General features: G+C 41.4%; 1 protein-coding gene across 1 annotated transcript in view; it reads right to left on the bottom strand.

Annotated features, from left to right (window-relative positions):
• LOC125442276 (tetraspanin-15-like) overlaps positions 1 to 12,451 on the bottom strand; it is a 97,865-nt gene that overhangs the window by 42,714 nt on the left and 42,700 nt on the right. Inside the window, exon 3 of the mRNA XM_048513545.1 lies at positions 3,918 to 3,992. Within this exon, the coding sequence (XP_048369502.1) occupies positions 3,918 to 3,992 (75 nt within the window). The remainder of the gene's footprint in view (positions 1 to 3,917; positions 3,993 to 12,451) is intronic.

The following is a 12,451-nucleotide window of genomic DNA, read 5'->3' as shown; positions in this document are numbered from 1 at the left end:
AGTGAAGACATGTTAAGAACAAAGTAGAAGAAATGGGGGGAGGGGATCAGTAACTTCCTTGAGAAACTTCTGATGCTGAAGTCCGTTAAAACATCCATCTATAGCACATACAGGAACAGATTGCTAGAGAATTTTTTTTTGATTTAACAAAAATTTTCATTATTTGCATAAAGTAATTACATCTTCCTTTCTATTTCGTGCATTTCCCTGCTGTAATTTTGTCTTAAGAACATAAGAACATAAGAACAAGCCAGCTGGATCAGACCAGAGTCCATCTAGTCCAGCTCTCTGCTACTCGCAGTAGCCCACCAGGTGCCTTTGGGAGCTCACATGCAGGATGTGAAAGCAATGGCCTTCTGCGGCTGTTGCTCCCGATCACCTGGTCTGTTAAGGCATTTGCAATCTCAGATCAAAGAGGATCAAGATTGGTAGCCATAAATCGACTTCTCCTCCATAAATCTGTCCAATCCCCTTTTAAAGCTATCCAGGTTAGTGGCCATCACCACCTCCTGTGAAGAAGTGTTTCCTTTTATTAGTCCTAATTCTTCCCCCCAGCATTTTCAATTAATGCCCCCTGGTTCTAGTATTGTGAGAAAGAGAGAAAAAAAATTTTAGTCCATGAAATGTGGCTGCATCTAAGGTATCGAAGATTGATTACTGGAGTGCTGGTGGGCAAAGGCCTCTGGGAGCAAATGTATCTGATACCACCACAAGATAATTACAAACTGGTAGACCATATGCTAAGAGTATTTTTCAGTGCTTCCTCAAAATTTTCCCATTTTTAGCAATAACCCCCCCCCCCTGAAAAAAGCCCCAGATATTCATATTATTTAGTTTGAGTGAGCAAAGTATTCCATTGGAGGTTTTTTTACTGATCCAAAAAATTTCCATTGAAAAAAGCTTCTCAGATTTTCATGTTCAAAAGCCTTTCACTCATTTCAAAGAAAAAAAATCCAAAAAAGGGTTTTTTTTTTAAAAAAAGCACAAAATTAACTTTGAAAAAATGGGGGTACACTAAAAAAAGGAATCCTCCTGCAAAATGGATCCAGTTTTTCTAAATTAAAGTTCATAGCCCTGAGTTGTCCGCTGACTGTATTGGGAAGTTCAAACAAGAAAGTGAATCCAGTTTCATTTTTCAGCTTTTGCGACCACTTGGCCTCAAGAAGTTTTTTGCCTTGACTCACAGAAGAGGGATGTGACAGCAAGGGATCTATTTCACCAATATGTGCAAAAATGGCGTCTCACATGCCCCAGAGTTGCCAACCTTCAGGTGAGGCCTGGAGGTCTTATAGAACTATAACTCATCTGCAAAGATCAATTCCTCTTGAAAAAATGGCCATTCTGTAGGGCGGACTCTATGGAATTATATCCTGATGTGATGATACCTTCTCTTCTCAAACTCCATCCCCAAATGGCCAGGAATTTTCCAACCCAGACTTGGCAGCCCTGTGTCTTTCCATTGTCTAAGTATTTTATGGGCTCCTACTGGTTCACGCACCCTTATTCCTTCTCCAGAACTACTGTTAGCCATCAGGACAAAAGGTATCCATATTTAATCAGAATTGGCCTGGCATTTTCAGTTAAGGATGCAATTATTTAAACAAAATTGTTGGTTTGTTTGGCATTATTTAATTCTATTACAGAGCTGGCACCTGGTTAAATTACCTGAGATTAAAATGCCAAATCCCCCAAATTAAAAGGGAAAAACTGACATTTCTATTGTTATAAGATTTCAATTCACTGAGAGAATTAAAAAGAGTTCCATTTTAAATGTCATGTCCACTTCCACTTTATATTATTACTCATTTTTGAGGAGAAACTCCTGACAGCATGCCTAGAGAGAGCAACAGTATTGCTATGCTGTGAGAACAGTCCAGCTGTAGACCCTTCTGTGATCAGTCTAAAATACTTTAAAAAATCCAGGAAGGTGTAAAGAAAAATAAGCACTTAACTTACTCAGGTGCATACTGACTGGGGAGCCAGGGACATGCCTAAATGCAGCAGATAACTCCACCAAACTGACTGACACTGAAAACAGTTTGACTCCATTGACTCACAATGTTGAAACCAGCTACACAATTAAAAGAAACCCATTTCCTTGATGGTCCTGAAGTGGTTGATGAAATAAGCCCACTGAATCAGTGGCAAAATCACTTTCTGGAACATCAGCTGGAATAAGCAGTTGTCTCCCCTCTGCAAAATATAATGCTGACTGTCTGAATGAGATTGCAACAGAAGAAGTATTGAAATTCCCTAAGATGAATGCACTGTCATTGTCTGAAACTATAATGCCCAACCCTCCAGGAGTGATGGAGAGATGTTAAGGCAATAGCTGGTGATAAGGCTGAAATAATGGTTACTATGGACTATTCTTTGGATTTCTTGGACACTTCCCTAGGGAACATTGATGCCTTAGGAGGGTCATAGAAGATAAATCTCCTTCCTAACAATCAAATAAATTAACCCAGCTATCCCACCCACATTTATGTTGCTAATCTGATTTCTTGGTCACTTCCTCCAGCATTAGATTTTCATACAGACACACATTTATTCAACAATATTCAATATTCCCCTGGGCTACCTTTTGGGGACCTTAAAGAGATGTAGTCAGCACAGCGGCAATTATTGTGCCTTGTTCTTCTCCATTGCTGGAAAGAGCACCACGGCACTCTCCTAGTTGCCACTCCTGGTTTTAGATGGCTAGAAGGGACAGAGGCTGACCTGCAGGAGTGTATCTAGAGAAAATGGCACCTGGGGCAAGCACTGAAACCCACTGGAGGCTGAGGACAAATTTCCCCTTGGGGACTGGAGGCTTCCCTGGCCCCGCTGTGGGAGCTGCTCCCAATTTAACTTTGGAAATCTGTTTTAATTTTCGAGGGGAGGGGAGTGGCATTTTAAAAACAAATTTTAGCTACTGCGTGTCTTTTAAAATAATATTTACTTTGTACAAGGGTTGATTAGTCAACATTCTTAATTTAGCACTAAGTAATCTGTGTACTTCACAATGCCGGCAGAAATGGAGTAAGGGAGGAGGCTGGGGAAAAGGTAGGGAACACTGCAGCTGGGGAAGAAGGATTAGGGTCAGGACACACCAAGGGGTACACCCCAAACTGGCAGTCAAGGGGGGGGGGGAGGGAGACAGGCAGCAAAATGTGTCCCCACATGACCCACTGATGTGGCACCTGTGGCTACTGCCCCCTCGTGCCTATCCTAGATATGCCTCTGCTGACCTGCAACCCTAATCTTCCTCAAAGGTGCAAAGACTATTGACTAGTGACATTATTTTGGCTTTTTCCTGTTCAGGAAAAAGGGATTTCTGTAAAAGAGAGTTCAATACTGCCTACCAGGAGCAACTGCTATTCACCTTTGCACCAAGAAAACCGGTGGGGAGCCGTAATGTAAGCTCCCAAGATAAACAGCCAAGAAATTCTGTATGCAAAAAAATTGATGTGTTCTGAAATGCATCTCTGCGGCCAAAAGAGATGGAAGCTTACACTTTTCTCTTTCAGATTAAAGGTAGAATTCTCCAGCAGTGTTGTAATTCATACTGTATGCACTGCGAATCTGTATGCATTTCTGACCATACAACAATAGTTCTGCGTTACTATGCAGATGTCAATATGAGACTCTAAGGCATTTATTAATGATTCCTCTGAGTTCCATAAATTTCATGGGACAGAGAAAGATTTCAGACTGAAAGACAGAAGAGGTGGTGAGAAGCGATTTCAGTATTCAATCAATGGGCTGATTATTCTGGCCCAGCTCTTAAGCCAGCATGACACTCAATATTCCTTGGGTAATTGTCTGCCCAACCAGTCTTCTAGATCCACAGCCCTCAACCTGGCTGGTTTCTAGTCTCTTGGAAATGGGCTAAAATACACATAGAAATTGCTCTCAAGAAGCAAAGGATGACTTACCTGTTTCTCAAAGATAACTTCAACAAGCAGCAGCAGCAATTCTGTGATGAAGATTGCCAAGAGGACCCAAAAGAACTATGCAGAAAAGGGGGAGGGGAGGGAAAGGAGAAATTGGGATTGTGTTTCATCACATGGACGGATAAATCATGAATAAATAAGTCTGCAGTTAATTATGCATTCTCTAGCTTTGCTCATACCCAAGTTCTCTCTAAAATGCAAACTAGCTACACACAGATATACAGATAAAGCCTGATCTCTTTGCTCTCTCACTATAAGGTAAATAGCAGAAACAGCAGCAAAAAAAAGAAGGATATTAACAAATGCTTGAGTTGGGGTACATCACCAATAGACAAAGCCTTTATGTATGTACAGTTGAGAATTTGGACTTTTTTTTCTCTTTGATTAACAGATTTCCCCATTCCCCCATGGAATCTTGCATACTGCATTGGGATACTTCATAAAACTAGCTTCACAGCTCTTTGGGTCCCATCCATTTGAGATATAATATAGCAACAGCAATGTATAGGGTATTCTAATCAATTGAGCTTAAAGTATTCAATAACAGTGTCCAAACTGAAACAGCAGCATCACTCTGTAAATAACAGCCTGATTTTGAAACTTACCTGTTTTCTCTTTGTGATAACATCAAATAACTTAGTTTTAATAATTTTTTCCAGTTCCTTTTTAAAACTGCCTCTGGTGCCAAATCACTTTTGACAAGGAATAGAGTGTGGAAATACAGTGATACTCTTCAGCAGTCTGGCTAACTGGTGCATTTTATTCTACTGAGTCTGACTGTCGAATATTGACCCTTCTACACTAGATGGGGTTTTTCAAGTAATTTCTGACCCTGTGTCTCTTAATCCTACTAGTTCTTCATTGTTACTAGCCATAGTCTCCATATAGTCTTTATTTAAATCTTCTTTAACCCTTCAGGCTTATACAACTTTGCTTGCTTACTCACCCTGGGTTTGTCCAGGAATTAAAGAATTTGTGAACTGGCTTGGGGTATTCTCTGCACCAGTTTCACCATCACAAATGTCTATTGCTTGAACAGATATTACAAGTAAGACTTTTCACTCCCCATTTAGTCTCCTCCCCTGAAAAAAGTCAGATTTTTCTGCAAATCTGGGGACCAAGGTTGGGGCTGGGGAATCTCCCACTTGGGCCCCCTCCCTAAGGGCTGTTCAGTTGTCTGGCAGAGATTTTACCAACAGTAAACTGAGGCCTAGCCTCCATGTCATTAGTGGTGCATTAATGCCACTTCTAGCACTCACCGGAAATGATGTCATCACATCATTGTTGATGGGGGATGCTCTGGGATTTGGGCAAAAAATCTATGGTAAAAAGAGCTTCTACCAAAGAGTTTTTGCCCAAATACCAGAATGTCCCCATGTCAGCAATGATATGATGACATCACTTCTGGTGAATGCTGGAAGTGATGTTGAAGTGTTGCTGACAATGTGAGGGCTAGGCCTCTGGTTGCCATGGGTAAGTTCCATCCCACCCTCACTAGTTTCCAGGGGATACTTGTTGGGATTCCACTGGGTTTGTTGAACCTTATATTACTGTTAGGGCTGGCGGTGACTAGAGATAGCCCTCCACTACTGGATACAATTACACACACACACACACAGAGAGAGAGACAGAGAGAGACAGAGACAGAGAGACAGAGATTCCAACTGAGGTCTGATGAACTAGGAACTAGCCTACAAATGCCTCTGACACAGTAAATCTCCTTTCAGACACCACAAGACTTCTTTTTATTCCTCAGGCTGCCTTGCAATTTGCAAAGCATGGTAGGCAAAGCACCTGCACACTGTTTGTCCCAGCTAGAGTCACAGAACATCATCACAGCCACTTCTAACAAGATTGTTAGATAATATCTTCTTTTGATCCAAAAGGCCACATTTAGTGGAGCTTTTCAGTGGATAAATGTAGCCACAAATGTCTGACAATTTCATCACATTTTATAAGGAAAGAGAAGACATTTTGCTAAAGTTCAAAACGGACACGAGAGTTAATTAAACTACCACTTAAACTCACAGTGGGAATAAATCCCTTATTTCTTATTCAATTAAACACCCACCCATCGGCCAACCTTAAGAACTTCCTCAGCCCACACCAACAATAAATTACACTTCATTCCAGATCTAATATTAATCCTGCCTTTCAAATGACCCAAGGGGAATGTTTAACAGCTTGTGCTTGGTTTCATTATCTCATTAAAGTTTAGCAGAAACGATACAATGAGGGTGGAAAGCTGGGTTGGCACTGAATGGTGTCTAAATAAAAAATATTGAGGTGTATTCAGAGGTTGACTTAGGAGGACCACCTTAAAAGTGCTTTCATGGAAGCAACGTTTGAAAACAGCTGGTGGGCAGAATGCTTGTCAATTTCAGTTTTAAGAAAGATCTAGGCAGAACAGGAAGTGCTAACTGGAGGACACTTTTTTCTTTGTATACATTTGCTATTTGAGTTCCCGTCCCCCTGCCACCAGAAGAAAAGCAACAATGGAAACAACTTAAATTTATATGTCTGTGTGTTTATACATACACACAAACACACACACAACTAAATGCCATTTTAACAGTAGAAAACAGCATGGGAAGATAAATCCAGTTGTTTCACAAAGATCTCAGGGTCTATATCAAAGTTGAAAAAATATGTCAGCAGATCTCTCTTTGCCATTTATCCCTTGTATTTTGGTTGTTAGAAACATCTGCATAAATAAATGCTCCAAAGATATTAGAAAGATTATTGTGTGAGTTGCCAATAAAAGAATAATCAGAATGATCAAGGAGAAAATGAAGTATGGGAGGGAGTATGCTAGAGGTTGATAAAATTATACATGGTGATGAGATGCAGACAAAGAGAGAAAACTCTATTCTTGTAACCAGGGGGACACCCAGTGAAACCAATCAGCAGTAGATTAAGGACAGATAAAAAAAAACATGGGAAGTTTGATCCTGTGACTTCCTTGCACTAAATTGGATCCTATGATTCTCTGCTGTTAAACTTCCTTCAATAGAGAAAGCATTCCTCCAACGAAAAATGACTTTTTTCTGATAGAAAACGTCTTCCTCTGATGAAGAAAAGTCTTTCATTGTCCCCTTCCGCACATGGAGAATAATGCACTTTCAATCCACTTTCAATGCACTTTGCAGCTGGATTTTACTGTGTGGAATAGCAAAATCCTCTTGCAAATAATTATGAAAGTGGTTTGGAATTACATTATTCTGCATGTGTGGAAGGGATCATTGTTAAAGGAAAACTTGGTCAAAGGGAGTCCCAGGTAACAATCCATAATTCACTAATTCCAAAGGGATAATTGGCATGCATGCCTATTACATTAAGGCATTGAAATGTCCTGTGCCCACTCTAAACATAATGGCAGAAGGTTTTGTGGACTAAAAACCCATTTCATCTGAAGCATGAACTGTTAGTAAATAATTCTCTTCCTGGAGGAGAGAGGAGGAAGCAATTACAAAAAGTCAGCTGCTGTTGCTTGACGACTTCAAACTAGTTCCAATTAATTTTATTAAAATATGGCAAACAAATATCTAAGACTACATTTTAACAGTAATTCAGTACTTACAAATTGAGGTTCGGTTTCTTTTCAAGTAATCAGTAAACATTAGTGAGTCATACACTACTTTAAATATTTTAGTTGAATATTGAAAGAAAAGCAGATCAGTATGATAGTGGCAAATTGCTGTGTTGGTATGTTGCAGACCAAACAAAAGCTTCTGCGCCAATTAATTTGCTAATCGTTCCCATCGATTTCAGTGGGGAACACATTTTTTAGATGTAACCAAATGATTGTATTCCCCACCCAAGAGACCTTCCTCAGCCCAGACCTTCCTCAGCTCAGGTTAAAGGCAGATGGGAAAACGTGGCTACATGCAGATGTCATGATGACACACAGCCCATAAACAACTGGTTGATTAAACTCTACCTTGTATGACATCTAAATGTAGCCTACCCAATAAACTTGCTGGGTACAAACTGGGATGCTAAACTACTATTTATACCTGGCCCATTAACTGTGTTACTAACTGTACTTTGTTGTGATGTCAATGAAAAAAACCCAGTTTATTCAGAAGCAGTATCCCTGCAGTCCTACAGAAGAAGCATAGAGCAGCAGAAAAATCTGGTTGCTCCATGTTCTCCCCAGCTATGGCTAGGGCTTTCTAAGGACTCTCCTTCTCTTCCTCCATGCTGCCAATTCGAGATGACACGTCAAGCAGGACTGTGCAGATTTACCTTCTCCCAAGGAGAAATGTAAAAGGCCATGGGGCAAGAGAGATCACTCTAACAAAATGGCTTTTATTTAGTTTGCCAGCATGTATAATAGAAATTTCTCCACACAAAATACTGTTCCAGTCAAAAACAGTTCATATCTACTGCCATACCTCCCCTCACATAAACATAACTTTCCCTTCAGGCTCCACTGTAATATCCCAGGTGAGCAAGAATGAGAGGGTAGTCCTCCATGAACATGCAATTCTGCACCTCAGGCAAGCAGCAACTACGCCACTTTTGGGGACTGAGTCCTTAAAGGTCCATCTTTTCACGGCTTGAGAGGAAGGGGATACAACACACAATGGATGCCCCCTTTCTCAGAGCCCACAGGCTAAATAGCAACTTGAACTCTTCTCCCTTTGAAGAGATCCACCAGTCTGACGAATAAACAGAAATTAAATAAACAAAACAAGGGAGAAAGCAGACAAAAAATTGTAGGTACCCACAAGGGTCCAGAATAGGATAACCACTAGTTCCAGATTAAGAAATACTTGGAGATTTTGGGGGCAGAACGTGAAGAGGGAGGGGTTTCAGTGTTATATAATGCCATAAATTCCACCTTCCAGAGCAGCCATTTTCTCCAGGTCATCTCTGGTTGAATCCACACAGTCGATTAATTTGTTACCAGAAGATCAGTTGTAATCCATATTGATGCCATGCAGCTTGGGCAGCTGCCAACAGGGGGAGCTCCCACAGGCAGCTCACTTCCATGCAGAGGTGAAGGCCCTTTGCTGGGGGAGAATGGTTAGAGGGACTGTTGATCAGAGGTGTATGGGGGGGGGATAGAACCCAGAGACAATTTCTTCTCTGGCCGCCCCCCCACCCCCCACCCCCCGTGCTTTTGCTCAAAAGCCAGCCTGCATGGAGGTCAGGGGGGGGGGCAGGGCTCGGTGGCATGCAGCTGTGGCCCAGCGCCCCCCTCCCCATGTGACCAAAAGGCATGCAGTTGGGGACATGGGTGACCCCATGTCCCTATAGGCCATACACCTCTGCAGTTGATCCCAGGAGATGCCACAATGTCCACCTTCCAAAGCAGCCATTTTCTTCAGCTGAACCCATCTGTGTCACCTGGAAATAAGTTGTAATAGTGGGGAGGTTTTCAACCCTATTCTAAACGGCTCAGGTGTTTTTTCATTGTATGATGGAGAACTTGTGACTGGCAAGGAAGAAACTGAAGAGGAGGGAGAATCTTGACAGCAATTGTGACTTTTTAAACGTAAAACTTTTGCCAAAACAGCGACAAACCAATCAGGAAATTATTTTCACGCAAATGATCACAGAGGCTTTTTTCTGTCTCAGGGAACCACTTATATATAGAAGTTCCATTTTTGAAAGATGATTTCACCAAGCTCCTTCTTTGAAATGCTATTTATTCTCCCCCAGCAAAGGGCCTTCAAATATCCTTTGAACAAATAATCTGACAGCAATATCTCCAATGCACAGATAAAGCGAGAGCACTGAGCAGATGAGCGGTCTTTGGTGTCTCTGCAGAGCACTTCCTGTTTTATCATCCACCTGCTAATTGGCTTGTCTGCCTGGTGCTCTATCCAAGCACAATATTTTATTTAGATAAAGCATTATGATTCATTTATGAGGCAGCAAATCTTGCCCCCATCCCAGTCCAGAAAAGGAGACTGGAGAAATTGCCATATTGTTTGGATCAGCTCAGCCTCACCTAACATTAGGAGAGCTCAAACTCTGCCATTTGCTTGCACTACAAATTATTTTCTCTTTGCTGCAGCTTGACATTTGCAGCCTCAGACAATGGTTTTGCTGAATGATCAGAGAGATTCTCTTCTTGTGTATAAGCATCCCTGCGTGAAGAACAGAGCTGCTTCCATATGGCAATGATTCTCCACAAAGTTTTCATTGCTGCTCTGAATTCAGAGATACCTGGATTGGCGATGGAGACATTTCCAGTGGCAACAAAGCAATTGCCCCTGTGCCTCGCATGTTTCTGCTCTCTCCAATTGCCACCACCATCCCTGCCCTATCAGAGAACTTAAAAAAATGGCAATGGCTAAATAAGTACAGCTCAGGGGTCTACAACCTGCGGCTCTCCAGATGTTCATGGACTACAAATCACATCAGCCCCTGCCAGCATGGCCAATTGGCTATGTTGGCAGGGGCTGATGGGAATTGTAGTCCATGAACATCTGGAGAGCTGCAGGTTGCAGACCCCTGGTGTAGCTCAATAAAATGATGACAATACACTGCCAAAGACATATTGATAAGGGGAAATGCACACTCGCTTATATTTCAGCAATGAAAAGACCTAAAGACTGGGAGCTAGCAGATCATGGCAGTAGATGGTTATAATGTTATTGAACTGCAGTGATTCAACATTGCCAGTTTGGATGCCGAAATGGGGGGCGGGGGCACAACTTTTGTGTGGAAATGTCCTAGGAACACAAGGAAGACAAATAGTTCCGTTTCAAAACAGGAATATAGCCCATCCAAAAAGTCAGAAGCAAATGGGGTCATCTTTTGTGAGTCCCACACTTCCATGAGTCTGTCCGGTTTGTTCATCTGTCCACATTTTCCTCTTGATCTGCTTTGTTGACAGACAGAAAAGTGGAGAGACATGGGAAGATTCATGTTTGGGGAAGATGTAGCCTTTCAGTTGTAAAACAACCCTTTCATAGGAACCACGTGCTTTTCATGCTTTGAGGCAAGATGATTTTCACTGAGCTACAGTCTGCCAAAGTGAGCTTTTTCATTTCAGATCTGTTTGGCATCGGGACAAAAGAATAGACAATAACAATGTGCTTAAACAAGCATTTCTGGCTTTGCTGTTCAGTTCTCTGGGTTCTTGTAATGAATCAGCATTAATATTTCAGTAGGATTCATTCAAAAATTGGCATGCCATTGTTCATCTCATGCATATGCTTGTATAATATTGGTTTAAGTAAATCAGATGCATGGCATTCGAAAATTGAAATGCTCAGTGTAGCAATCTTAAGAGCTTCGCTGGTTAGCCACAGAATACATTATTATACAGGTCATGATAAAGTTCGTTGTGTCACTCACAAGATTTCCCTTCCTGGTAACCCATAATGACGACAAAAGGGGGAACAGAACTATAATAAACTCATTTATGAGGTTTTGCCAAAAGACAGTACATTTCACATTAGCCAAGCATATTATATTAGGAGTCCATCAGCTGTAACATCATTCCCTTCTAGCAGATAATTCACCTCTTCTTGTGTGGCCATGCTATTGATAACCAGTGTCAAATGTGGATGGAGTACATGTATGAGGAAGAGCAGCAAGATGAATCATACTTGCCCTTTGGGCTATCGATTCTGTCAGCAGCTCTGAGTGTATATCATACCGGGATCTCATTGTTCAACACTAGAACATGGACCCTGCATGCAAAAAGTCCTGTGCTTAATGCCTCAGGTGGCCTTAAAGTGCTGGTGGTGGTTGGAAGAGACCATTCTGGGACTTGACCAGGAAACTCCCTGTGGCTCAAGTCATAATTTCGCCACCAATCACATGTTGCATCTCCAAAAATATAAGGGAAAAATCAGTTTTACATTTTCCTCCCTCCCTCCCAGGCTGTTTGTTGTGAGGAGGGAAGGGAAAGGAGTTTGTAAGCCCCTTTGAGTCTCCTACAGGAGAGAAAGGGGGGATATAAATCCAACTCTTCTTCTTCCTTCCTTCCTTCTGAAGGCGGGCCATTGCAAGTTTTTTTGTTTTTTATTTTTATTTATAATTAAATTTATATACCGCCCCTCCCCCAAAGGTTGGGGTTTTTAAGATTACAAAAGCACTTAAAAATTCCATTTACCAGCCAGGTCTCTGACTGCTTGCCAGATTTGTACCTCAATTGGATTATTTGCCACATTTTCAATTGATTGATTGATCCATTAATCAGGAAGGATTATTGTTGTGGTTTCCAAACTGGAATAAATGGCATTCTACCCTTCCTCTACACACTCTTGTGCAGTTTCTTTTGCACAGCTCACATTATTATGATACATGGGTCTTACTTACTTGGCCTTGATGAGTATTTGATTGTAGGACTTAAGGGCATTACTCTGCTCTGTAAAATTACATTTCTGTTTACAAAGAGCTCAAGTCAATTTCAGCAACTAGGAGCAATCTGTAAAGGCTAAGAGGTTAAATCAGCAAACTTTTACATATGCTCCAGAGCAATGGCCAGTCTCACACCAAGCGTGACTAATGGTAACCTCTCAGCCAACGGCACACGGACTCAAAATACA

This window comes from Sphaerodactylus townsendi, linkage group LG12, assembly GCF_021028975.2.
Source record: "Sphaerodactylus townsendi isolate TG3544 linkage group LG12, MPM_Stown_v2.3, whole genome shotgun sequence".
NCBI lineage: Eukaryota > Metazoa > Chordata > Lepidosauria > Squamata > Sphaerodactylidae > Sphaerodactylus > Sphaerodactylus townsendi.
Note: the sequence above shows the minus strand (reverse complement) of the source record. Positions and strands in the feature narration are given on the sequence as shown.